This window comes from Acanthisitta chloris, unplaced genomic scaffold, assembly GCF_000695815.1.
Source record: "Acanthisitta chloris isolate BGI_N310 unplaced genomic scaffold, ASM69581v1 scaffold19315, whole genome shotgun sequence".
NCBI classification, from domain to species: domain Eukaryota; kingdom Metazoa; phylum Chordata; class Aves; order Passeriformes; family Acanthisittidae; genus Acanthisitta; species Acanthisitta chloris.
Genome location: NW_008672499.1, coordinates 23,507 through 46,636, shown reverse-complemented (window position 1 = coordinate 46,636; position 23,130 = coordinate 23,507). Strand labels below are relative to the sequence as shown.

Here is a 23,130-nt window from a genome sequence, read left to right as displayed (position 1 = left end):
GATGTAGCTTCCCTCACCGTGTGGCTTGAGTGGCACCTGCAAGCACTCCCATCCTTCAATGCTTTAAGCCCTCAGGGAAGCCCTAGTGCTTAGTTCCCAGCCAGGAAAAGGTGTCACAGAGCTGATCACACACAGCAGACTGAGATTACCCATGGTTAATGTCTAATTAGTAGTTAAATTAATATTGACTATCAATAGTAAATTGTAATGATTTATTTAGGTGAAAATAAATATGAAATGTCATAATGCAGTCCCAGGGTACTACTATGAATATTAAACACACTTTGGAATCTTACCCTGATGTGGAAATCTGCTGTGCCTGAGCACTAGCAAAGGCACAGGTCAGTGGAGGTTGGGTGCACTGTGTTAGTGAAGACAAGCAGAGAGAACTCTCTGTGCAAGGCTGGGCACTGGGGAAGAACCTGCAGGAAGAGTTTTGCCCCCTCCACTCCCTGTTTCTCCTAGACATAGTGTTTAAAGGCTGTGGGGATGTAAAGACCAACATGCAGTTGCTTATTCATTGTGCTCTTTCAGCTGCATACATAGCACAGCAGCTCTGAGCTCAGGGGACCAGATGTTGTCTGATACACAGCTGATGGCTGCAGGTAAAAAGCACAGCTTTATGCAAATATGGTTTGAAAATCAGCCCCAGCACTTCAACAGGAATGGAGTTGTATTTCTAGAACATAGTACTAGCCTTGAACTGTGTTATTAGTGCCGGAGAGGAACACAGCCTGTCCTCTGGGAAAACTGATGTGTTTGCAGGATTTCTTTACTGGTGGCAGCATTTTCTGAGGGGTGAAGGTGGAGGTGAGAATTTCCTCCTCTCTCTTACTTTGATAGATGTGTGCTGGAGAGCAGAAACATGAGAGGCATCAGGAATGATGGAGTGATGCTGAAGGCTCTGACAAATGAGCTCTTGAAAGTTATATTCACATTTTTGTGAATATATTTCACATTCAGCATTTAAGATGTTATTGTCCTGCCATTCACCTCTGTCCTTTGCCACAGCCACCTCCCTAGAGGGCACACAACAGAGGAGGTGCTCCACACAGGCACTGGAGCTCCCTGGTCTGCATTAGCTTAGCCATCAGAGGAGCTGGGATGAGTACAAAGGGGAAGGGAGATGTGCAGACAAGTGTTGTGTCCTACTGACCTGGTTCATAGGCAGTAAATTGCTTTGGGAATGGAGTCCCACCTCCAACTGCTGCATGGACTTGCTCAGGGAGTTGTCAGAACCTTGAGAATAAATATCACAGGTCCTGTAACTCCTTTTCCTTCTCTCTTCCAGCTTGCTGCATTAGAGAGGCAAGTGTTCGACTTCCTGGGGTACCAGTGGGCCCCTATCCTAGCCAACTTCCTGCACATCATCATTGTTATCCTCGGCCTGTTTGGCACCATTCAGTACAGACCTCGCTACATAGTGGTGGTAAGTAACACCCTTTTGTTCTGAGCAGTCAAAGCCTTTCATGGCCTTTGCTCTGGTGGGACATGGCACGTGATGGGGAACTGAGTAAAGCCCTTGGGAAATCAGGCACAAGCCTTGCAAACTATTTTAGCAGGAGGTGCCTGGCTGTGCTTAGGAACACACTGTTCAGTGTGCTGTGCTTACGCCAAACTTGGAAGATTTCAGATAATTGTTACTGGTACCAAAGTATCCCCCAGACATTGCACAGCAGAAAGGGAGAGGGAAGTGCTGGACAAATGCATCACAGAAACATTCCATCCCTCCAAACTGCCCCTGTGTCTCTTATCAGGTAAGAGACTATCTGCATGTGAGAAACAAACAGAGGAAGAGAAATAGGTTTGCAGTGCTGACTCAGGACCACCCCCAGCTAGAGCACATATATCTAAACTAATTCCAGTGACTTCTTAAAGTTTATTGCTTCTCTCTCCCCCACCCCATTCCCTTTCAGTATGCCATCTGGACTGCAATTTGGGTCACCTGGAACATCTTCATCATCTGCTTCTACTTAGAAGTGGGAGGGCTCTCAAAGGTGAGTGAGAGCTGAAAAGGGGATGGAGCTTAGTGGGAAGGTAAGGGAGGAGTTGGGTAAGGTGAGGGGCAGATTCTGTCCTCCTGCCTGGGCTTTGCCAGCGAGTGGAGGAGTGCTGCTTGTTGTATGGAAAAATAAGGAACCAACACTGATTTCTGGACCTTTTTGCTGTTCAGTGCAGGTGGTGGCTGGAATAAACCCTGCCTGCATACAGGTAGAGTGTATTTGCTTTCCAAAGGTGGGAGCAAGCCTGGCAGCAGAGCCATCCTGAGGGGAGAGGGGGTTTGAGTGCTGATTTCTAGCTATGATGCAGAGGTGGCTGAGGAAGGCTGTCTGTTAACTAGATTATAGCAGATCCCCTTGTGATCAGAAACCACCTTGGGAAGAAGGTGTGTGATGGAGGGGAAGGCCCTTGTGCAGTGTTGAGTGTGCTCTCTCTGCCAGCCTGTCCCAGCAAAGAGCTGCTGCAGCAGGGACTCAGTCTGGCTGGGCTGACCTGGATGAAGGAGTTCACTGGAACTCCATACCTGATCAGCTCTTGATAGTTTTTTGCCTCCTGGTCCTGTGTAGTGCACTTCAGCAGCAGGGATAAGTACCTGGTTGTTGCCACACCAGGCAAAATATTTCCTGTTGTACCTTCTGGAGAAGCTCTGTCTGCTGAACTGAGAACACCCCTCCCCAGAGGGAGGCTGGTGAATCTCCACGGGATGTGGCTTCCCTCTCTTAATTCTTCCCTCATAAATACAGTGATAGTTATTCATGGCTGTTGGCCAGGGGGTTGTGAGTTAATACATGAAGCTCTTTGAAGACCAGATTAGCTGAGTGTTACCGTCTGTTTAATGAGAGGTGAGTCAGAAATAATAAAAATGGGAGGCAAGCCCTAAATTAAGCCTGGGCTGTAAGCAATGAATTGCAAAGTGTTGCTGTAGCACAGCAAACTCAGAGTGACTGTAGGGTACAGGTTCATTTCAGAGCACTCTACATCTGGCCTAAATTTCCAGGTCAAACATTGACGTTGGAGTCATAATTGGAACTGCCCTGTGGTTTTTATCAGGCCTAGAGCAAGTCAGGAGTGACAGCATAAACCCTTTTCAGATAAGAAAATGTGTCTTCCTAATTTCTCAATTCATCTCCATTTACCCTCTCAATTATCCCTAGAAACTTAGAGGGAGTTCTTGCCCAGAACAGTGATTACTCAGGGTCTAAAAATCTCAGCCTGAGATGATCTTGATGTTGGCTGCAACCAACTAAAAAAAGAATTTTATGTAACTATTGAAATGCTTCCTTGTGCAGAAGAAATATTGGCTTGATAAACTGCTCTGGGAGCTTCTCTGACAGCCAGTGTTTGCTTCCAGCCAGCTGGTTACTCGTGTTTGCTAATCCCAACCTGCCCTGTAACACATTGGGTTGCTGTTCTGCAATTCAAACAGCACCACAAACTCCTGTTTCTCCTCGATGGAGGAGCCTCACCTGGTGACCTTGCTCTGTGCTGGGGCTTGTTTTAGCCAAGCCAGCACACAGAGAGGCTTTATTTAGCCCACGGGGTGACACTTGTGATTGGGGACATTTTTAATAGAAATGGGCTGCAGTGGAAGTTGTCACTGACTCAGTGGACTTCCCTCTAGGGCTGCAATGAGATACTAGTTAATTTTCTGGCAACTGGCAAAAACAACAGAGTATTTCTGCTTGTTTGGCAGTAAAATACTTGACAGCCTGTCCTCTGTTCTTAATGAGTTACTTTCACTGAAAAAATAGCTGTTTTGTGAGAAAAACTCATGATGCTGCTTTCTGTCCTTCTCCACTTTAACTGAAGTAATTGAGTGGTGGCAAAACAAATCCTCACTTCCACAAGAGGACAAAAGATACAGCTGAAGCAGGAGCTGAGGTTGCTGTAGGACAGTGTGGTGCTTCTCAGGCTTGGTGCAAGAATGGTATTGCTCTCCTGCTGCATCTCTGGAAACCTGATCCAAAGCCAGCTTGTATCTTATTGATCTCAGCCTTGAGACCAGACTCTAGAAGGGCATCTGGGCTTTGGTGTACAAGTGTTGGACACTTGGAGGGGCAAGGACAGGGCAGTATCAGTTGCAGTGCTGCAAGGTGCAGGTACCTCTGTGTGCCCTCAAGGCCCCCAGGAGGAAGCTGCTCTTCAGTGCCTGGTAAGAAGTCAAAGCTCATCATTAGCTTGGCAGTAAGCAGGGAAATTGCAAATATTGAAAGAAAAGCTTTGGTGGAGTGAGGCTGATGGAGCTGGTCAGATAAACACTAACTCATTAACTACTAGACTGAGCATGAATACACTGGGGAGTGTTTCAGACAGGACGGTACTCCTCTGCAAGTCCCTCAGGGGGCTGATAGCTCTGAGGAAGGTCTTCAGGGTGCTGTTTCCTCTGTGATTCCTGGTAAGCCTGGGGGAGTGGGAGTAGCATAGTAGCATCCCTGCCAGCCCTGTGCTCAGCCCACTGTGTTCCTGACAAGGGCAGCCTTGCCAGGGAGCAGCCCTGTCAGCAGCTCCTTTGAGATGACAGAATGCAGAAGGGGCAGGGAGCTGGAAGAATGGAGTTTGTTAACTTGGTGGCTAGTAATGACAGCCCAGTGCAACTGAGACAAGTGATCATTCAGGTGGGGTGAGAAAGGGAAGATAGAATTCAAGTGTTTCTGATGTAACAAGTTTAGGAAAAGCCCAGGGAATTGAAAAGCTGAGGAAACGGTTATGTGCACTTATTGCAAATTATTCTTTGTGTTCTGGTGCCTAGATGTGATTTCTCAGTGGTGAGGGAGTACAGGAGGGGAGCAGTGAAATGCTGTGTGTTAAAGGGCTGAGGGGAGCATGGGCACATGTTCTTGTGCCCCTTGTTTCTTTGGGTGGTTAATGAACAGAAACCAGGGGCACCATAGCTGTGGAACTTGAGGTAAGGTCCTGTGTCAGACCATAAGCAATTTGGCACAGGGGTTAAGAGACAATCTCTCAGTTACAAACTCCAGGTCATCAGTAGAATATGGGCTGGTATGTGCATGGCTGTCAAACTGCAATTTGGGTGTTGTTTGCTTTCCTTTGCCAAAGAATTGCTTCTTTGCTGCCTATTTCCTCCACTGGGTTGTCTCCTCTTTTTCCTCCTGTCTTTCATGTTTCCTGAATGGCTCCTTTATTCTCCAGGTTCCTCCAGCAGTGCTTGCTCTCTCCTGGCCATGGATTCCCTGAGGTTAGCTGTTCTGGTCAGCTCTGCTCAGGGGAGTTATAACTACTTACTCACCTGCTGCCTCCTAATCGCTAGTTATGCTACCCTGAGTGGTTTTTATTGAAAAGGAAAAGACTTTTTCCTGCTCTGTGAATTCTACTTCCCTATTTCTTGGAAGAGCTAAATTGACCTGATTTCTATCTTTCTATCCTGTCATTTTTAAATTTTGCAATCTTTTCTTAGCAGGAATCAGAGTGTGAAATATGGCACAGCAGAACTTCATTAGGTGGCCAGACACAAGTAGTTCAGCACAAATGCCTAAGGAAGCACTTTCCTTGATGCTCCCTAAGCACATAGCCTGTGCCAGCTTTCCTTTAAGTGCTTTACCAATGAGCAGGCAAGAGATAGAGCAATCTGGATTTGAAGGGATGCTTCTCAGCACTGGCAGTGAGATGGTGATGTGTCTCTGAGCAGCTTTTGGTAATGTTGCCTTGCTGACTTGCTCTGCTCATCCTTCTGAGCACACTTGCAGCATGTGGAGGAAATGCAGCATCTCAAAGTACCACTGCTCTGTGTTGGGGCTCACAGCTGAACTTCCAGATTGCTGTTCCTCCTCGTGTGGTCTGCTCCTATTCCATCTTCCTCTTTCCTCTTTGTCCATCTGGCTGTTTGGTTAGGTGAATTGTTGGGAGGTAGCTCTGAAGTTTCTAGGCTGTGCTTGAAATAATATGTTAAGCTTCTCCCTGTCTACTCAAGCGTGCAACATTCCCTCCTGCAACCCCTCAGTCTGAGTTAATTATTAAAATCCTGCTGTTAAGACATATGAGCATCTGTCTGTCCAGCTGCCATGCTGACTGACTCCTCATCATGTACTTGAGAAATGTTCAGAGAGGTTTGAGGAATTGGTATTGTGTATTTCAATGTATCCCTTTGTCTTTTCCCTTTGGAATTATTCATCTTGAATGGTGATTTTTAATTTATTTCTTTATCCTTCTTTTATATTCTGTCTTGTCTACACAGTGCTTTGATCTGAATCCAGAGCCATGGTGGTCTAAATCTCCTCTTGAAATAGAAGCAGCCCTTATTAGTCAAATGGGGAGTATTTGTATTCCAGAGAATTTGGTCTGCATCTTGGGATGACTTTGTACCTGGAGAAAATACTGTGAGGAGGATGGGTAAATGCCTGTGTAATTACAACTATGCCTCAACTCCTCCTGCATTTAGAAGCTGGGAGCATGGGGTTTGGCCTTTAAATGCTGTGGTGTTGTCAACAATCCTGCAGAGAGACCTTGGAAATGCTTCTTTGTGTCTCAGGGCGATGCAACTACTCAGCACGCAGGACTGAAAGAACACTATATTCCCTATTTTGATAAGAAATGTTTCAACTGAAAAGATTTAAAATTATTCTGCTGTTTGGGCTCCCATGTGAGGTTCAGTTTGTTTCCAGAGCTATTCTAGTGCTGGCTTGCTGGATAATTTAGGAAATTTTGGGGAGGCGGTTCAGAAGGCTGTTAACAACAAGAAATAAACCCATCTCTGACAGTGTCCCTTAGAAAACAATTTCAGAACATCTTTCAGAGAACTGTTTTAGAAAGGAATGCAGCTGGCTCTGTGGGTGTTAGGGTAGGTGTGAGTTTCTCGTGGGACACAGTAGGGTGAGGCTGGGAGCAGAAAATAGACTCTGCAAAACGTAGGTACTACAGTTTTAGTGCTTTTGTCTCCCTTCTCACACTGATGGCAAATGGGGGGCAGCCAAGGTGTTACAACAGTTCAGAGTGAGATGTGGTTTTTTGGCTGGCCTTCAACATGCTCCTGAGGAGGAGTTTGTATCACTCTTGGCTCATATTACTCTTCAGGCTGAAGGTTAAAGAGGCAGCGATAGCCCTGGCGAGAAACGAGGGGGAGTGAGTGCAGTCACACACAGATCCTCTCTGCAGCAGGACTTGCTCACTGCTGGGACTGATTAACATCTTCCAACCCACATACCACTTCGGGGAGTATCTCTGTGTGTTTAGATTTCAGACGTGTTGCAGAAAGGTTTTGGGAAACAGCTGTTCCCTAAACTTTCTTACAACTGGTTCTTTTCTCCTGATTTTTTTTTTTTTTTGTGTGTGCTGTTCTATTTCATAGCTGCACTTCTCTTCCACCATCTCCTTACAAACGAAGCTGACAAACCACAGGAGACATCCTGGGATTGTTTTTCCAGTCCCCCAGCAAGCTCTGAGCAACTGGAGGTCAATTAAGGGATTTTCTTGAGTGCTTTTTTTATTGTGCCCCATCATGCAGGTATCCTCTGAGGGCATCAGGCAGGGACACGAGCACAGGAACAGCACTGCTTTGTATGTTGAGCCCCTCTTGTTCGTGCTGCCCTCGTGCCCTGCTGTGCTCCAGACAGATGCTGGTTCAGAAAGGTGTCTGTGAACACAAGGGCATCCATGATCCCAGTGTGCAATCAGTATTCATTTTACATCTGTGAGATGGATGGCTCATGAGTGCGAGTCATTGTGGTGCTTTTAGAATCCAAATGTGCTCAGTTTTTCCAGTCTGTTCTTCACTGATGCATCATTTTTTTAGTCGTTTCTTTCTTTTTTGCACAGAGCTGGAGTGTGATTGTAGGCAAAAAGCAGTGAGTGTTGGTTAGGACCTTCTGTTCCTCCACCTGCCCAGCTCCAGCCACACCTCTTCTGCTTTTGCAGGCTTCGTTCACAAGCAAGTTCAGCTTCTGCAGCAAAGTTCAGCCAGAGCCAATTCTACGAGGGCTGACAAAAGGGAGATTCTAGAAGGAAAGCAGCCTGTTTCTTTGCCAAACACACATCGATGCCTCTGCAAGGAGCAGACAGGGCACCAAGGGAGCTGTCTGCACCAGTGAGGCAGAAGGTTTGGGAAGCACCATCTGTGAGCTGGGAGAGGGATGCCCTGGGGACCAAGGTTAAGAGTAGATCCTGTGGGGCTCTGGGGAACAGCTTTGGTTCTGTGCTAATTGGGGGAAGCCTCAGGCAAAGAAACAAGAATTGAATATTTTTTTTTTCTTTTTTTTTTTTTTTTTTGGAGAAAGACAATTCTTTCCTTCCTCAGCCAAAGCAGTGAGTGGCTCAGGAGAGGGAGAAGAGCCCAGCAGCTTGGAGAGCTGGCTGTCTCGAAGGGGAGAAGCTTTTGCTGGGGAAGATCCATGTGCCTCTGAACGTGCAAACCCGGGAGAAAAAGAACAAGCTTTGCCGAAAAGCTGTGCTTTGGTGATGAGAGCTCTGTGGGCCACTGAAGAGTGATGCCCAGCAGAGGGAGCAAGCCAAAGATATCTGCCAAAATTGCGAGAAGCTGGAAGAGAAAACTGTCTCTAGAAATGAAGCTAGCACAGCACCTTGCACTGTGTGCATTACCCTGTAACTGCCAAGCCAGTAATTATTCCCCATAGCCTCTAAAACGCAGACAGCTCCCTCTAAACTCCCAAGTGTTAATGGACTTTTCCCTGTTGTCTTTGCTGTTCAGGCTGCTTTTGCACTGGTGCCACACTCCATCTCCATGCCCTCCTCCATCTCCTGTAAAGCACATGCCATCTGCTGTGGTGATTATGTCAGGAGCTTGGCAGCTGTCTTCTCACTTAATTGTCCACATTTCTTAACATGTGCTTTCTGCAGCATATTTTAATAACAGCTCTGCAGACTGGTTTGGAGTCTCTGTGGTGGATGAGGGTACCCACACGATGTGGAGAAGTGAGGCAGTTGGTTTCTGTTCACATGTTATCTGGCTGCCATTCACATTTCTGCTCTTGTAACTGGAGCTTGTCCCTGAATACACTTTTCTGTGTCCGTGTTTGTATCTGCCTGACTGCCTGGCTAGACTCCTGTGTTGGCTGTGGAGACAAGTCCTTTCTCCAGAGGGTAATTTGGAGCAGGAGCCTGGATAAGCTGCTCTGAATCTGTTTTTCTTCTTGGCTCTATGGGGAGCTGACACAAAGGAGTTGCCACGTGAGGTTTCCTATGCTGGGAAGTGTGAATACCCCAAGCTCTGACTGCTGCTGTTCTGGGAGACACTTCTTTCCTACAGGGACTGTGCAGGAGCAGTGTGGAGTAGTTTATGGACAGGTGCTAAAACTCTTAGTAATGGGCAGGTGAGGTGTGTATCTCCAGAACCTGTCTCTACTCTGTAGAGACCCATACGTTCTCTGCCTGAGAATTTTAGAATCTATCCTTCAGAATAAAACCTCCAACCCCTCACGCTGGTTTGTGCTCAAAAGGGATTGTTGATTCTGTATCAAAGTGACCCAAGGGGCCTCTGGGGCACCCAGCACTTGGCACTCCTCCCTGAAGGGATGCAGCTGCTTTGTTCAGCCAGTCCTGAATTTGTCTTTTACCATCTGCAGGGAGAGCTTTGCCTTGTCCTGTAAGCACTAAATCCCAAAGCTCTTCTGGGAATTCCAGCAAGTACTACTCTTTTCTCGAGTGTGAGGAAAGTGTAGTAATTTTTAAATGAGCACCTGGCTGCACACCAAACCCCTGCACTACTTGTGTGGCATTTCACTCTGGAACCCCCAGAATGATGAGGTTTAAAGTATTGAGCTAGCAAAGACAAGAAGAGCAAAACAAAAAACCTCTTGGGGTAGGGGTGATAAGAAATTGCTGGAGAGGTGTTTACAAGAAGCTGCAGTCAGCACCACGAGGTCAGATCAGCTGGGTAGTCTGACCTGGAGCTGACAGAAGCACCAGATGTAAAGAGAGAAATCATACAGGAGCTTTTTAGATGTGTTAAAAGCTAAGAGCAGAGGAAGATCTGTTGGGTTTTGAAACTCACTTTGGGGTTATGAAGTTCATATTTTTCAGTTCCCTGTATTGATTCCTGTGCTGGGAATAGCATGCCCAGTGCATATGGTTCTGTGTCAGGATGCTTAGTGCTGCCTTGTTTACCTTTTTCTTCTGGATTTGCAACGTTAATCTCCCAAACCCAAAACCTGTGGGGCCTTTTGTGGGTGTAGGAACCACTAGCAAAGTGTTCCTGGGTCTGCAGCCTAGAAAGTGTCATTCCAATTTAGAAGCTGCTCAGACCTGCTTCTAAACTATGCTACAGGATGCTGAAATAGATTTGTTGTAGTGCTGCAGAGCTGCCTCAGAAATGGTTCTCACCACAGAAGCCTGCAGTGAAATACATTTAGATGAGATATTAGGAAAGAATTCTTCACTGTGAGTGTGGTGAGGCATTGGCACAGGTTGCTAAGAGATGCTGTGACTGCCCCATCCTTGAAAGTGTCCGAGGCCAGACTGGACAGGGCTTGGAACAACCTGATCTAGTGGAAGGTGTCCCTGGCCATGGCAGGGGGTGGAATGAGATGAGCTTTAAGGTGCCTCCCAACCCAAACCACTCCATGATTCTATGAAGGAATAGAAAGCCAATGTACTTAGATCTGTGCTAGCACTTCTCGAGAGTCAGGATCTCAGAAACTTTAGGTTTTCCATTGATTTAATCTGACCTCCATCCGACAACATGTCTGACACTCTTAGAGTAAATGGAGATCTCTCTGCAACTTTTCTCTTCAGGACAGTGAACTTTTGACATTCAACATCTCCCGGCACCAATCCTGGTGGAGTGAGAATGGTCCTGGCTGTGTAAGGAAGGAGGCTTCAATGTCTGGCATCAAAGGGCTGGATAGCCATTCCTACATCTCTGTCATAGGCTGTGCCCTGGAGTATCGGTACATCGAGGTCATGCACAGCTCCTTTCAGATCCTGATTGCGGTGAGTACATCACTCAGGGGTAACAATTGCTGAGGACATGCTGTTTTGGGTTTTTTTCCTCTGGCACAGAGATTGGGCCATATTTTCCACCACATTTTGTATCATCTGATTGTAAAAGCCTCTGTAAATATGTTTGGTTTTTTTGTTCTGTTCTCTCTTCTGAAGAATATGTCTTGAAAGAATTTGAAAGGGATACCAGCAACCTAACACCTGAAGTAATGAATCATGCAGCCATACAATAACAATTCATTCTGTATCCCTGTTGAGGTGTGCAAATTCATGTTTTGACAAGAACAGAAACCCTTCTGAGGAAGGGTCAAGAGGATGAGTTTCTACAGGACGAGAGGAAATGGCCTCAAGTTGTGCCAGGGGAGATTTAGGTTAGATATTGGGAACAATTTCTTCACAGAAAGGGTTGTAAAGCACTGGAACAAACTGCTCAGGGAAGTGGTGGTGTGACCATACATGGAAATGTTCACAAACCATGTGGATGTGGCACTGGAGGATATGGTTTAATGGTGAATGTGGTGGTGGTGGTGCTGAGTTGACAACTGGACTTGATCTTAGAGGTCTCTTCCAACCTTAATGACTCCAAGATTCTATGAAGGATTTCTTTTATTCCACATGACTCAGTGATGGGTGTCAGAGCACAAATATGCACATTTCATGTGAAGAAATAAAAGGGAGAAGATCCCTGTCTTCAGAAAATGAAAGAAACCTTAAGGAGGCAGTAAACAGCTCATTTTCCTTCTGCTGACACTCAGGATATATACAATAAATGTTTTCATCAGCTCTTTCCTCATTAGAGTTCCATGGGCTTTTGAAAGTACTCTGCAGTACTGCAACGTCCTTAATGTTCACTGTTAATTGTGTCTCACTTGTCTGTGAAATTAACTGAAACAAAGTGTCCATTGTCTCCTCACTTCATCAGTTGCATTTTGGAGCTGCGTTAGTTAGCAGCCCACAACTCTAATCTGCTTTGGGTTGTTACTTTGGGGTTCATGGCTCTAAGCACAAATGTGGCCTGGTGAAATGTTCACATTTTGGCTTAAAAAAAGGAAGGTAACTCACCCTGTTGAAATCTTAAAGGATAGCAGAGAAAGATATTCCAAGTTTCTGAAGCGCCAAGTACTTCTCTGCACGTTTTTGGTGCAACTTTCTGCTGTCCTGATCCTGCATTCCCTATTAGCTGGGATGAGTTGTGTGACCCAGTGAACTGCAGGGAGGGGGGAAGACTCAGACCCCCTTTCTTGCCATGTCACAGAGATGAGGCAGACGGAGAAGCTCCTGTTTCCTGAGTTGGATGTGCTCCCTGGCGTGTGTGCTGGCTGTTAATGTTCAGTTAGTTCTCCTCCAGGGAAAATGATCTGCATGAGTTGCTTCCATGCATGTGTGTGAGAAAGGCAAACCTGTATATCCAGGAGAATAGAGCCTGTTGTCTTTCAGAAAGGGTTGTTAGCTGCAACAGGATTGATGTTGCTGAGCTGGTGCTGTGCCTGAGTTTGGTGAAACAATCGACACACTTTGAAGTCAGAACATTCCTTTTAAAAGCACAGAAGTTTGTCACTGTTAATGTCCTTCCTGAACGCCTGAGCTGGCACAAACCCGTGTGCCCCGAGCTAGAGGTTCAGCCAACAAATGGTCCTGAGTTTGTTTGGAGTAGATCTTTGGGTTTTGGCAGCTTTCTAACTTAGGCACGTGGCCCTGGGCTAAGTGATCACACTGATATATAGGACTCTGTGTCTCTGGAAGTGTTTTCGCCTTTGCTTCTTCCCAAGGGCACAACAGTATTCTCTGTGCATCTGCAAAACACCACTAAGGGCCAGATGGAAATATAAGATAAAATAGGATTTAGGCAAATATTTTCTCTCTCCTCCCTAGGATTTAAGTTGCAATAGATTTTTGAATCCTAAACCCTGGAAATGAGGCTAAAATACTTGTAGGCAAGAAACTCATGCAGGCTGAACTATGCAGTGAACTAAATTTCTACTTGTCCTGTAATAAAAGTAGATTATTGGAGCCCCAAGCCTGTAACTGCTGTTGGCTCTGAAATGCTCATAGAATTTTGTTATGTAGTAGGAGAAATGGAGTTTTTCCTCTCTGCTTTGAGGTCAGGCAGAAAGGAAGACTTCGCCCTTTCTCACTCAGACCTTGCCTGGAAGCAGTCAGCCAGTTCTCTCCCTTTTTACTCTTTGAGGGTCAAACTCTTTGATCCCTTTTTCTGTTCTCTTTATCTCACTTTGAGGCAGGTTTTATTACAGGCAGCTGTCCCCAGAGTGCTGGCAGGTATGGTGCTGCAGACAGGCAGGGACACCAGATCAATAGTACAAAAACATGCTCAGGAACTTGAAGGCTCAGGGTAAGCAGCAAGGGACATGACCTAGTTGCCTTCTTGTCTGAGACTGGAATAGCCAGTTCCCTGTTAAGAAGGGCAAGGGACAGGCAAAATTGTGCTTTCTGTAGTTTGGCTTTTTTTTTTTTGCTTTGCTTAATGGTTTTTAGAAGTTGGGGGGTTGGGTTGGGGTGTGTGTGTGTGTTCTGCTTTATTTGTTTTTTATTCCAGACCTAGCAGTGTGAAATCCATGCTCTTTAAATGTTCAGCACCCAGCTGTGGACACTTTGGCTGTTTTCTGGAAATACCAGTCCCTTGAGACTATTGAGGAACTGTAGTGCACAGTGTTGTGTATTTGGGGCAAGGCTCACTGAGTTCAGCCTTGCATGCCAAAGGAGAGGGAAAGCAAACCTGAACCCATATGGTGAGCACAGTGTTGGCTGTCGTCTTGACTCCTGCTGACTCTATCATCCTGCTCCTGGGCATACAGTTGAGGATACATAAGGTCTCAGTCTGTTTTTGCTCAGAGCTTGTCTGTGCTCCTCGAAGGCAAAAACAATTCCTTTAATCTGGAATGTGATCAAACTTGGGCCTATTAGTCACCACACATGATACAAGTAGCTGTAGGGCCCAATATGAAAATCTTTGTCAATGCTTTAGCACAAAACACATGGGAGGAAAAAGCTTATTGTAACAACATCTGAAAGTCTGTACTGGTATAGAAATGTCACTGCAAAACTAATCCTACCAACCCAGTTAGGGAATGCAGCAGCAACTACTTTTGACAAGAAAAGAAATTGGATTTGTTTTTTATCATAGCAAAGATTCATCTTACATCACCCCAACTTGCCAGCCAGCAGGGAGAAGAATGATTCCCAGTTCTGAAATACCTGGCATAGCTCTGGGCTGTCCATATGGTAGTTCTGGGAATGGGGAGGGTTAGGCTTTTCCTGAGGCTCCATTGAATGGCATAGAAATTGGAAATGTCTTCCCAACCGACAGAACTCACTGCCTGCCTGTCTGCTGTTTTCACTCAGACTGACAGGTTGGAAGGTTCCCAGGAAGGCAGCAGTGCAAGCCTTGACAGCAGATGTGATGTGAGAACCAACGCACAAGAGATGCTTTGCTGTTGGCAGAAGGTAGATTTTCAGTGGTTGTAACTGCATCCAAAGAGTAAAGAAGGTCGAGAAATGAATGGATTTTGATTGTCTCTCTTTGGCTGTCTGGTCACAATAGCTCTTTCACAAACTGGCTTTTTGCTTTGCCATAGCAAAGATCTCTTCATTCCCCTCTCTCCCACTGGTGAGAGAGTGCACACTTCATTAGCTCTGATTAGAAGTGAAACCTAGAATGCATCTGCCCTGAAGGAGGAGACTCTGCACCTATTCTCTGTGGTTGAAAGAGCAATGGCAAGTTTGTTTATTGAGAGAAGAGTTGGACAGCTCAGAACCTTCACTAGGACAGTGGAGAGTAAAGCTAAGATCTTACACAAGTAACAGTAACAGCTCCTGAAATTTGCCTTCCCATCCTTAATGTATTTTGCACACTTGCAACCAGCTGGTCCCTTTCTGTAGATCTTGCTCTAATTCAGTCTCTCTGGCACCTCAGTTCAGTGCTGCTGTTTCAGGAACACTTTTCAACTCGCTATTTAAGTTAACTTCAGAGGGCTGAGGGACAGAGAGATGTACAGGCATATGTTTTCCTCATTCCCTTCGGGCACACTTGTCTCTTCCTGTCTTTCCTGCTCTGTTTGCCTGCAGAATGCTTGGGACATACCAGCTCCATCCTCTATTGTTGGGCAGCATGTGCATTCCCAGGCTGTCTGACAGGCTGATGGAGCACACCTGCCTACAACATGTGTTCCTAATAAAAGGCTTAATCGGATACTCCTGCAGCTTGGAGAAAGCTGGTACTGAACATGCAGAACAAGTAGAGAAACAGCAGCAGAGGCTAAAGCCCTAGAACATTCTTTGGGGAATTAGAGCAGTAGCTTAGTGTCATTTTACATCGCTGACGTTTTCCCTCCTCTACACCTCCACTATGGAATTTGCAAAGGTCTAAGAATTACTACTATTTCCCTGGGATAGTAGAGCTTAAATCCTTCTTTTGTATTGAAATCAGCAATCAAGATGGCACTTGGAGTAAGGGTGAAATTGCTTCCAAATTCTTGGCCTCTGTGAAGCTTTCTGGTCTGTGTTAATTGCTGATAAACTGGATGATGTTTTGGGGCTTGACACATCTTCATCAAGGATGGACTCAGAAGGGAATTATTGGTGTCTCTTGGAGTCTGTTCATCCCACATTCTACAGACTCTTCCAGTGGAAAGGACTGGACAATAGGAGTGGCATTTCTCCTCTGTAGCTATATTTCATTCATAACTCCTTCCAAGGGATTCCATGGGGATTCCCCTGAGTTCAGTTCATCCCTGAGATGATATATTTAATTATAGTTTAGGATAGCCCTTATGAAAATGCAACTCATGTTTCTGTTGTATGTTTCTTCCCCCTTTGCCACTGAAACTCTCCTGTTGTGGCCAAATCACGAGACAAACAAGACTTTGAATTAAAAGTGTCATTAAATAAACAGGGTTTTTATTGGTGAAACTCATGTAAAGATGGAATGGATTATAAAGTCAATAAAAAGTAAATTTTAAACACTAAGCTGGTAATTTTGAAAAACAAAGCCAGGAGATGGAAGAAACAAGAAAGAAAACCCTCCACTCTATAATAGAGCTGGAATTAGAGATTTAGGGAAGTTTCCTTAATTCACTAGTATTTTGGTTGGTTGGTTTGTTTTTCTGAATGCAAAAAGTCACCTTAGTCATAAAAGGGAAAACGTATGGGGTGAGCAGAATGATGGCTGAGGGTTATGAGGCATTAATTTCTGTGCAAAACAAACTTCCTAAGTCAATCATATTGCTTGGTGCTTCTGAACCGTGAAAAATGTTCAGAGGTTTAAGAGGTTCCCTGTGACACTCCAGCTGATAATCACTCACACACTCTGCCCATAAACTGGGCAGGTAAATCATTTTCATTGATAATTCTAGCAGGAGTTTCCTGACACAGGTATCACATAAGATTTGTGTCTACATGTTATGGAGTGCAATAACAGTGAATGGGTTTAGGGCTGCCACTTTGCATGGCTGTTAACTGAAAGTTCCCACTCTGAGGCACAATGGGAAATCTGGGGAGGGAGAAAACCATCCTAGAGCTCCCTTGGAATCAGGACATACATTCGAGATGCATCTTTCCTGCTTGGATATTTGTGTGTATAGAAATTGCATCATTTGCCCTTATGTAGAATACTGGGTCTTCAAACCATAAAAATGCTAGAGCAAGTGCAGAGAATGAATGTGACCACACTCCTAATTTGTTACTTGGCCAAATGTGTTAGAGAGCAGAGTGCACGGACGGGTGGTTGGACATCTCATGGAGTGCTGGGATGTGCAGAGTGCACACTCTGTTTTTTCAGGAGCATCTCTAAGGGGATGAGCACTCACTGCAGGTTGCTCATGGTGCCTGGCTCCCGGGGCTGCTTCAGCACCACGGCCAGAGCTGTGGGTTGAGTTGGGAAAGCACTCCAAGATCAAGTCCAAGCGTTGCCCTTGCACTGCCAAGACCACCACTAAATCGTGATCCTAAGTGCCACATCTGCCTGTCTCTTAAACCCCTGCGGGGATGGTGACTCCATCACTGCCCTGTGCAGCCTATACCAAGGTTTGACAACCCATTGGGTGAAGAATTTTTCCCTCATATCCAATCTAAACCTCCCTTTGTGCAACATGAGGCTGTTTTCTGTCATCTGCTTGTTATGTGGGAGAAGAGCCTGATCCCCACCTGGCTGCACTCTCCTGTCAGGTAGTTGTAGAAAGCAAGAAGGTCCATCCTGAGCCTCCTTTTCTCCAGGCTGAGCTCTCTCAGCTGCTCTTCATCAGACTCTTCCCCACTCTTGTTGCTCTGAGCTGCCCCAAAACTACCACAAACTTAAGGAAAAAAAAATTATCCAGGTTTTATCTTAGCACAGTATAAGCAGTAGGAGAGAGGAAAAATCTCTTGAGATTCTGATCATTCTGTTTTGCTTTGCCTGCCTTTAAAAACCAATGATTCTACTCGGAGGCAATTCTAAAAGTCAGCAGGTACAATTAGATTGGCCATTGCATGTGGCCTTGTGGTTAGCATCACACCCTGAGGATTTATTTTCCCCTGTAAGTCATAACTTTGCCTGAAGCAGCCTTGGATTCAGAAATGCACAGCAGGGAATGAGGGAGTCCCCAGACTCTTCCACTGAGGCACTGGGACATACTTCCATAAGGCTCACCCAGGAGGAAAGGAGTGACCTGGCTTATCTTTCAGATGATTATAGAAAAATGTAAAGGAAAAACAGAGTTTAGTGATGATGCAAAAACATGCCATTTCTTTCCAACAAGGCATGTTTTGTCAGGGAGAGCTGGAGGAGCTAGAAACGTTGTATAACACCCCAGTAGAAATCTCATTATCTTGCCTTTTGTTTTCTGGTGTGATGTATTTTTCTGTCATATTAAAAATGAATGGACTCTACTTTTCAAGCCCTACCATGCATCATTCTGTCTCCCCTTGGAGTGAGTCACTGTGTGTTACAGTGTGACTCTTGTTCAAAAGAATTGAGTTCACAGTGGAAAACAATTATGCCTCACAATAACTTTACTAACACAGTTACTGTCAACCAAGATCTCTCTAAGTGGGCTGTTATGTAAAGATGTAAAATGAAGGATGGAGAGGATATTTGATTAACAGGAAGAAGGCAAAGCCAAATAAGATCCTGCTGGATCTAGAATGCTTAACTCCCATAGTACCTGAAGTTTGTTCTTCTATTCAGGCTGAGTAACAACTTGCTGCCGAGGCTGAACGAGGCAGTTCTGATGCTTTAGAGCTTCTACAAACTCCCAACTGAGTTACTAAAGATTTTGGTGTCTCTGAACATTTCTGCCAGTAAACCACTGTTTTTATGGTTAACTACAGTTCTATCTCATGTGCCTAAAAACTACTCACATCTCATTGGGAGCTCCTGCACCAAAGTAGTTTCTCTTCCCTTGCATACCCCATAGGACAGGAATGCAGAGCTGATGAGTTCTTGCCGAGTGGGTTTTGACCAGGCTCATGGGACTGATGCTAAAATGATTTATTCTCTCTCTTTTCCAGCTGGTGGGCTTTGTCTATGCCTGTTATGTTGTTAGTGTTTTTACAGAAGAAGAAGACAGCTGTAAGTATTTATCAACAGATCCCTTGGCAAAGGTTTTAGTGAATTTTATTTCTCTCTCAGATGTTTGTCTGTTAGGACTGAGTTGCTATCAGACTTCTTCTATCTCTGCCTCTGATATGGCATTAACTACCTCTCAAGGATCAGCTATTTTGACTGGGAAGGTTTTTTTCTCCATGTCACTGTGTGTTAGGTGTTGTCATTCTCCTACACTCCCAGCACAAAAAAAGCTTGAGTGTGGCCTCTCAGCTGGACTAAGCTTCAGAGAAACTGGGCAGCTGCTTCTGTTCTTAAGCTTGTACAGCCTAAGAATATGCTACTGAAATATTACTGCTGTGATTAAGAGCACCTACAACAAAGACTTCAGCCCAGTCTCAAGTAGGCAGCCTGCTGAGTCTCATGTGCCACAAGCTGAGGATGAAGCAGAGCATGAGATTTCTTGCCAAGGACCAATCTGACCACTTAATTTAAAAGCAGAGGAAGTAGTGTATTTGAATTACAAGGAGGAGGAAGGAGCCAACTCCCTCGTGTTTGGTATACAAATGTCTTCAGTGACATGCAGTGACTATGACATGTGTCAAAGTAAAGACTCAGAGGTGTCACTTGGGTCTGTGGGATCTATGGAGATATCCACAACATGCCTTGGATTGCTTTGCCCTTCTAACACTCCCTCTGTGACCAGTAATTTTACAAAGAGTGGATGCATAGGGTTAAAATAAATGGGAAGTTGGATTTCTTTGGCAATAGATCAGTTTACTCCAGCAAAGGATCTGATCCAAAGGCTTTACGTCCAAATATCAATTCTTTAAGACATTGATTAGGTTTGTGCAAGTAGCTTTGTTGTTTTAAAGAGCAGCTGGCGTGGATGAGAGCTGCAAAACAACAGCTTTGAACTGAATATTTGAAAGTATGTGAAGAATGTGGTTTCATAGGAGCGAGAGGAGATGCATTGCTTATCTGACTTGTCCTCGTGTTTTTCTCTTCCTTCCTGTGTGGCTGAACTCATTCCACTGGCTTTATTGATCATTTCTTTAGAGCTTGGCAATGCACTTAGAGAAGGTGCTACATTATAGTAATATTTTTTAAATTACCCTATAGCTCTTCTATTAGCTAAATAGCTTTAGTTCTGAGCCCCTGCTGAATATTGTAAAGCAATAACTTGACAGAGCTCATTTTTATAGTGGGGATCTGCTAGGAGAGGCAACCACATGGAAGGAAGCTTTATCTAGAAACACAGAGCTGTTAATTTCAGGATAAATTTTTTTTTTTCCACTAACAAATTCACTTTCCCTCCCAGTTTCCCAGCTTGGAGTTAAAATGCCAGCTTGAATAATTAACAATGACAAACCATCAATATTTCACACTCACAGGGGTAGATCCTTCCAGTGACCTGAATAAATTTGAGCTGCGTTTTAATTTTCTTTTCCATTTGTGGTTTCCTTTAAATGTTGCTTTGATATGCAGCATGAAGTAATTATAAGTGCTGAGGCACATTAATCAGGAAGCTCATGCTAACGTGATTTTCATGAGAAAACACAGCAGTAGGGACCTACTAATGCTGAATTGTGGGCAAGAATATTTTAGATGTGCTAATGCACTGTAATATATTGCAACAACGAGCCACAGTTAAGACTTTTTTGTAAGTGACTTGGATTTTGAGTGCTCCCATGGTTGGGTGCTCAGATGATAGGACTTGTGGTTGTTCAAGGTACTGAGAGTTACTGAAAATTGAAGTTCTTTAAGGTTTCCTCATTTAGACATTCCACAACTGAGGTAATAAAGTTAGTATCTGGGCTTTTTTTAAAAAAATTGCAGCCTGTTTGGATTTTAAAATACTGGAACTATTTGGGAATTGTCCCCAGAATTAACTTAGAACCTCTACAGATTTCACCCATTATCTAACAGTTGTTCCAAGATCACAGTATCAGCGTGAAACTTGCCTTCAAGATGGAATGTGTCACAATCCATTGTCCTTGGGCTTCTAAATATACTTTGAGGGGCTTTTTTTTTCACATCCAATATATGAGTAAATATTTAAATATTTTTTCCTATTGTTCAAGCACTAAAAAATACCAAAACTCTTATGCTAAAATCTAAAATAATAGTGCCACCTTCAGGAAAGACAAATACACAGGCACTTAGATGGTTAAGAAGACTCTCCAGTCATTTGTAAGTGGCACTTGGACAAGGATGACTTTCACACTTCCAAACAAAATGCACTAACTTGGCACCAAAAAGTGGTCTAAACTGGATCTGTTGTAAAAGGTTTTGCAAGGCCTGAGAGGTCAGTCACAAATCACACCACATCACACCCCTCCTGCCCTGGCCAGCTCTGTGATACAGGCTTGGCCTGATGTCAGGGGAACTGAGACAGACTTGGAAAATTCTTCTCTGGTTACTAAGGGAATTGTCATTTAAAACTCTCCCCGTTGAGTTACATTGCCCTTCTGTGAACACTGGAGAAGGGAAGCTTTGTTTCTCTTTGTACACAATTAAAAGAAATTGAGTTGGCAAAGGGGACGTGAAAAATTATCGGAGCTGAAGATAATGAGGTGTTTGCAGTTCTCCAAAGCTGCTGTTGTCTTGTAGGAAACACAAGTGGGGCAAGAAAATTCCCACTTCACTATATAACCTTCACGGGGATTGCTGTGCTGCCAACTTCTCCTGGCAGTCACTCAGGAGCTTCCTCCCCTCGGCACAGTGTGCAACGGCTGAGGCTTTGTTGGCTCTCTCACATGAAGTCACAGCATGGTGGCAATACCCCCAAGGAGGTTTTTTTCTGGAGTCTTTTGTTAGCCCTGCTTTGCATTAGCTGAATCTCCCCTTTGGCACACTTGCCCATCCCAGGAGATCCCAGAAATCCATACCTGAGAAATCATTTTTCTGTTTTGTCATTAATTTTTGTGTTACGCCATGCCATGCACCAACTCTTCCTTTCATTTCCTTTCAACTTTCTGGCCATGTTTGTTTGTTTATTTGAGTTTTGATTTTTTTTCAGTTGATTTCATTGGTGGATTTGATCCATTTCCTCTCTACCATGTCAATGAAAAACCCACCAACCTTTTGTTCAAGCAGACATACCTGTAAGTATCATCTCCTGTGCTAAGAGGCTTCGTGTGCCTCTTGGTTTGATGGCTCAAGGGTACCACAGGTTTGGGGGTTTTTCCTCCTTGCAGGTTGATTTCTCCAACATGCTTTTTTCAGGCATGGAAGGAATGAACAAATGGACACCAGAAGGGGTGAAGCAGCCCCTGCTCAGCTCCAGGTTACCAGGGTGAAGTTGGTGTTGCTGTACTTGGCTTATGGCAGTGCTGTTTGATAGGAAACAGTGAGACTAGCGATAGGATGTTTTGATATTATCTGAATTGATCTGTAAGAGGCAGTTCAAAGTGTAGTTTTTTTTACAGTGGCTGCTAAGGGGAGGCTGTTTTCGAGGAATAATGTTACCAGAGAGTCCTGCCAAAAAGAAGGATGTGAGGCTGGGGGAGAAGAGTGGGACTGAGGGAAGAAAAACTCTCCTCAAGTAGCTTGGTAGATGTGCCCCTCTAATTTCATGTGGACTTACTGCCCACTTTGTCACTGCAGCACAAGATCAGGAATACAAGTAATTTTTGCAAGGCAGTTAAATTCCTGTAACTTTGGGGGTTCTGTAGTGTTATTACAAGGGATGCTGCAGGAGATTAAATATTGATTTCCCTCTCATTTTGTCACAGTGGGGTGGAATTTTTCATAGTCTACAGAAGCTGTAGAGCTTTAAGCAGCTCCCTGATTTACTAGCTCAACGCAGCAGTGTGCTGAAGAAACATTTACAGTAGAGGGTTTGGGCTGCTTTTTTCTTGAAGTGACCAATTCTGCTTGTGAAAGAAGCTAACAGTTATAAATGAAGTTTTCTATATGGGGAGATTGTAACATAAACACAAGTTAGAAGTGTGAAACTGCCTTCCCAGGCCTCAGTAGGATGGTAAACTGCTAGTGAAGCACACAGATAATTTTGTTGCTCCTCTCTCCCATTCTTCACCCCATCACTTCTCTATTGATGCCTTCTGCCACCACAGAATCCTATTTCTCTCTGGCTAACAGGAGGTGAAAACAGCTGCTGAGCAGTAGATAAAATGACCCTCTATAAATTTCACAGCAGCCACCAAATAGCAATTTTTGCTTATTTATTTCAGCCTTACTATTGCTTTTCTTCCACATGTATGAATGGGAGTGAGAGGAGGAAGGGATAATTGATTCTCAGCTAATGATGCCGTGGAGTTTTGCAGTCTGGGGCACTGAGTGCCAGATGCCCTTGTCCTGCTGTGAAAATCATTTAGTGATGACTTGAAGGCATCTTCTTTTTTCATATCCTGTTCAAGAAGATGCAAAACAACAAATACATCCAATTCTTTGCAGTTTATAGAAGAGCCAGGGATCAGGAACATGGGCTTTCTGGTTTTAACTCCTTTTTGTTGCTGGAAACGCTGAACAAAACCAAAGTTATCCTACAACCACTGACTTGGAGCTAACTGCAGCCATGAATTTTCATTTTAGGATGGCATCACCCCCCTGTCAGCAGTCAGCTGTGCTCCTAATAATGCACTTGCTGGGCTGCCACAACTCTCTAACAGGATCACTTTCCTTCATTTCCTAATGGAATTATCCTACTCACTCCAGTTTTATCT

General features: G+C 44.5%; 1 protein-coding gene across 1 annotated transcript in view; it reads left to right on the top strand.

The window, feature by feature from the left end:
- Nucleotides 1–1,291: 1,291 nt before the first annotated feature.
- The window catches only part of NKAIN4 (Na+/K+ transporting ATPase interacting 4), a gene marked incomplete at its 5' end in the record, with an annotated part of 25,198 nt that continues 3,359 nt past the window's right edge, over nucleotides 1,292–23,130 (top strand). Inside the window, 5 exons of the mRNA XM_009074552.1 lie at nucleotides 1,292–1,429; nucleotides 1,917–1,997; nucleotides 10,702–10,899; nucleotides 18,409–18,469; nucleotides 21,465–21,549. Coding sequence (XP_009072800.1) covers nucleotides 1,292–1,429; nucleotides 1,917–1,997; nucleotides 10,702–10,899; nucleotides 18,409–18,469; nucleotides 21,465–21,549 — 563 coding nt within the window. The remainder of the gene's footprint in view (nucleotides 1,430–1,916; nucleotides 1,998–10,701; nucleotides 10,900–18,408; nucleotides 18,470–21,464; nucleotides 21,550–23,130) is intronic.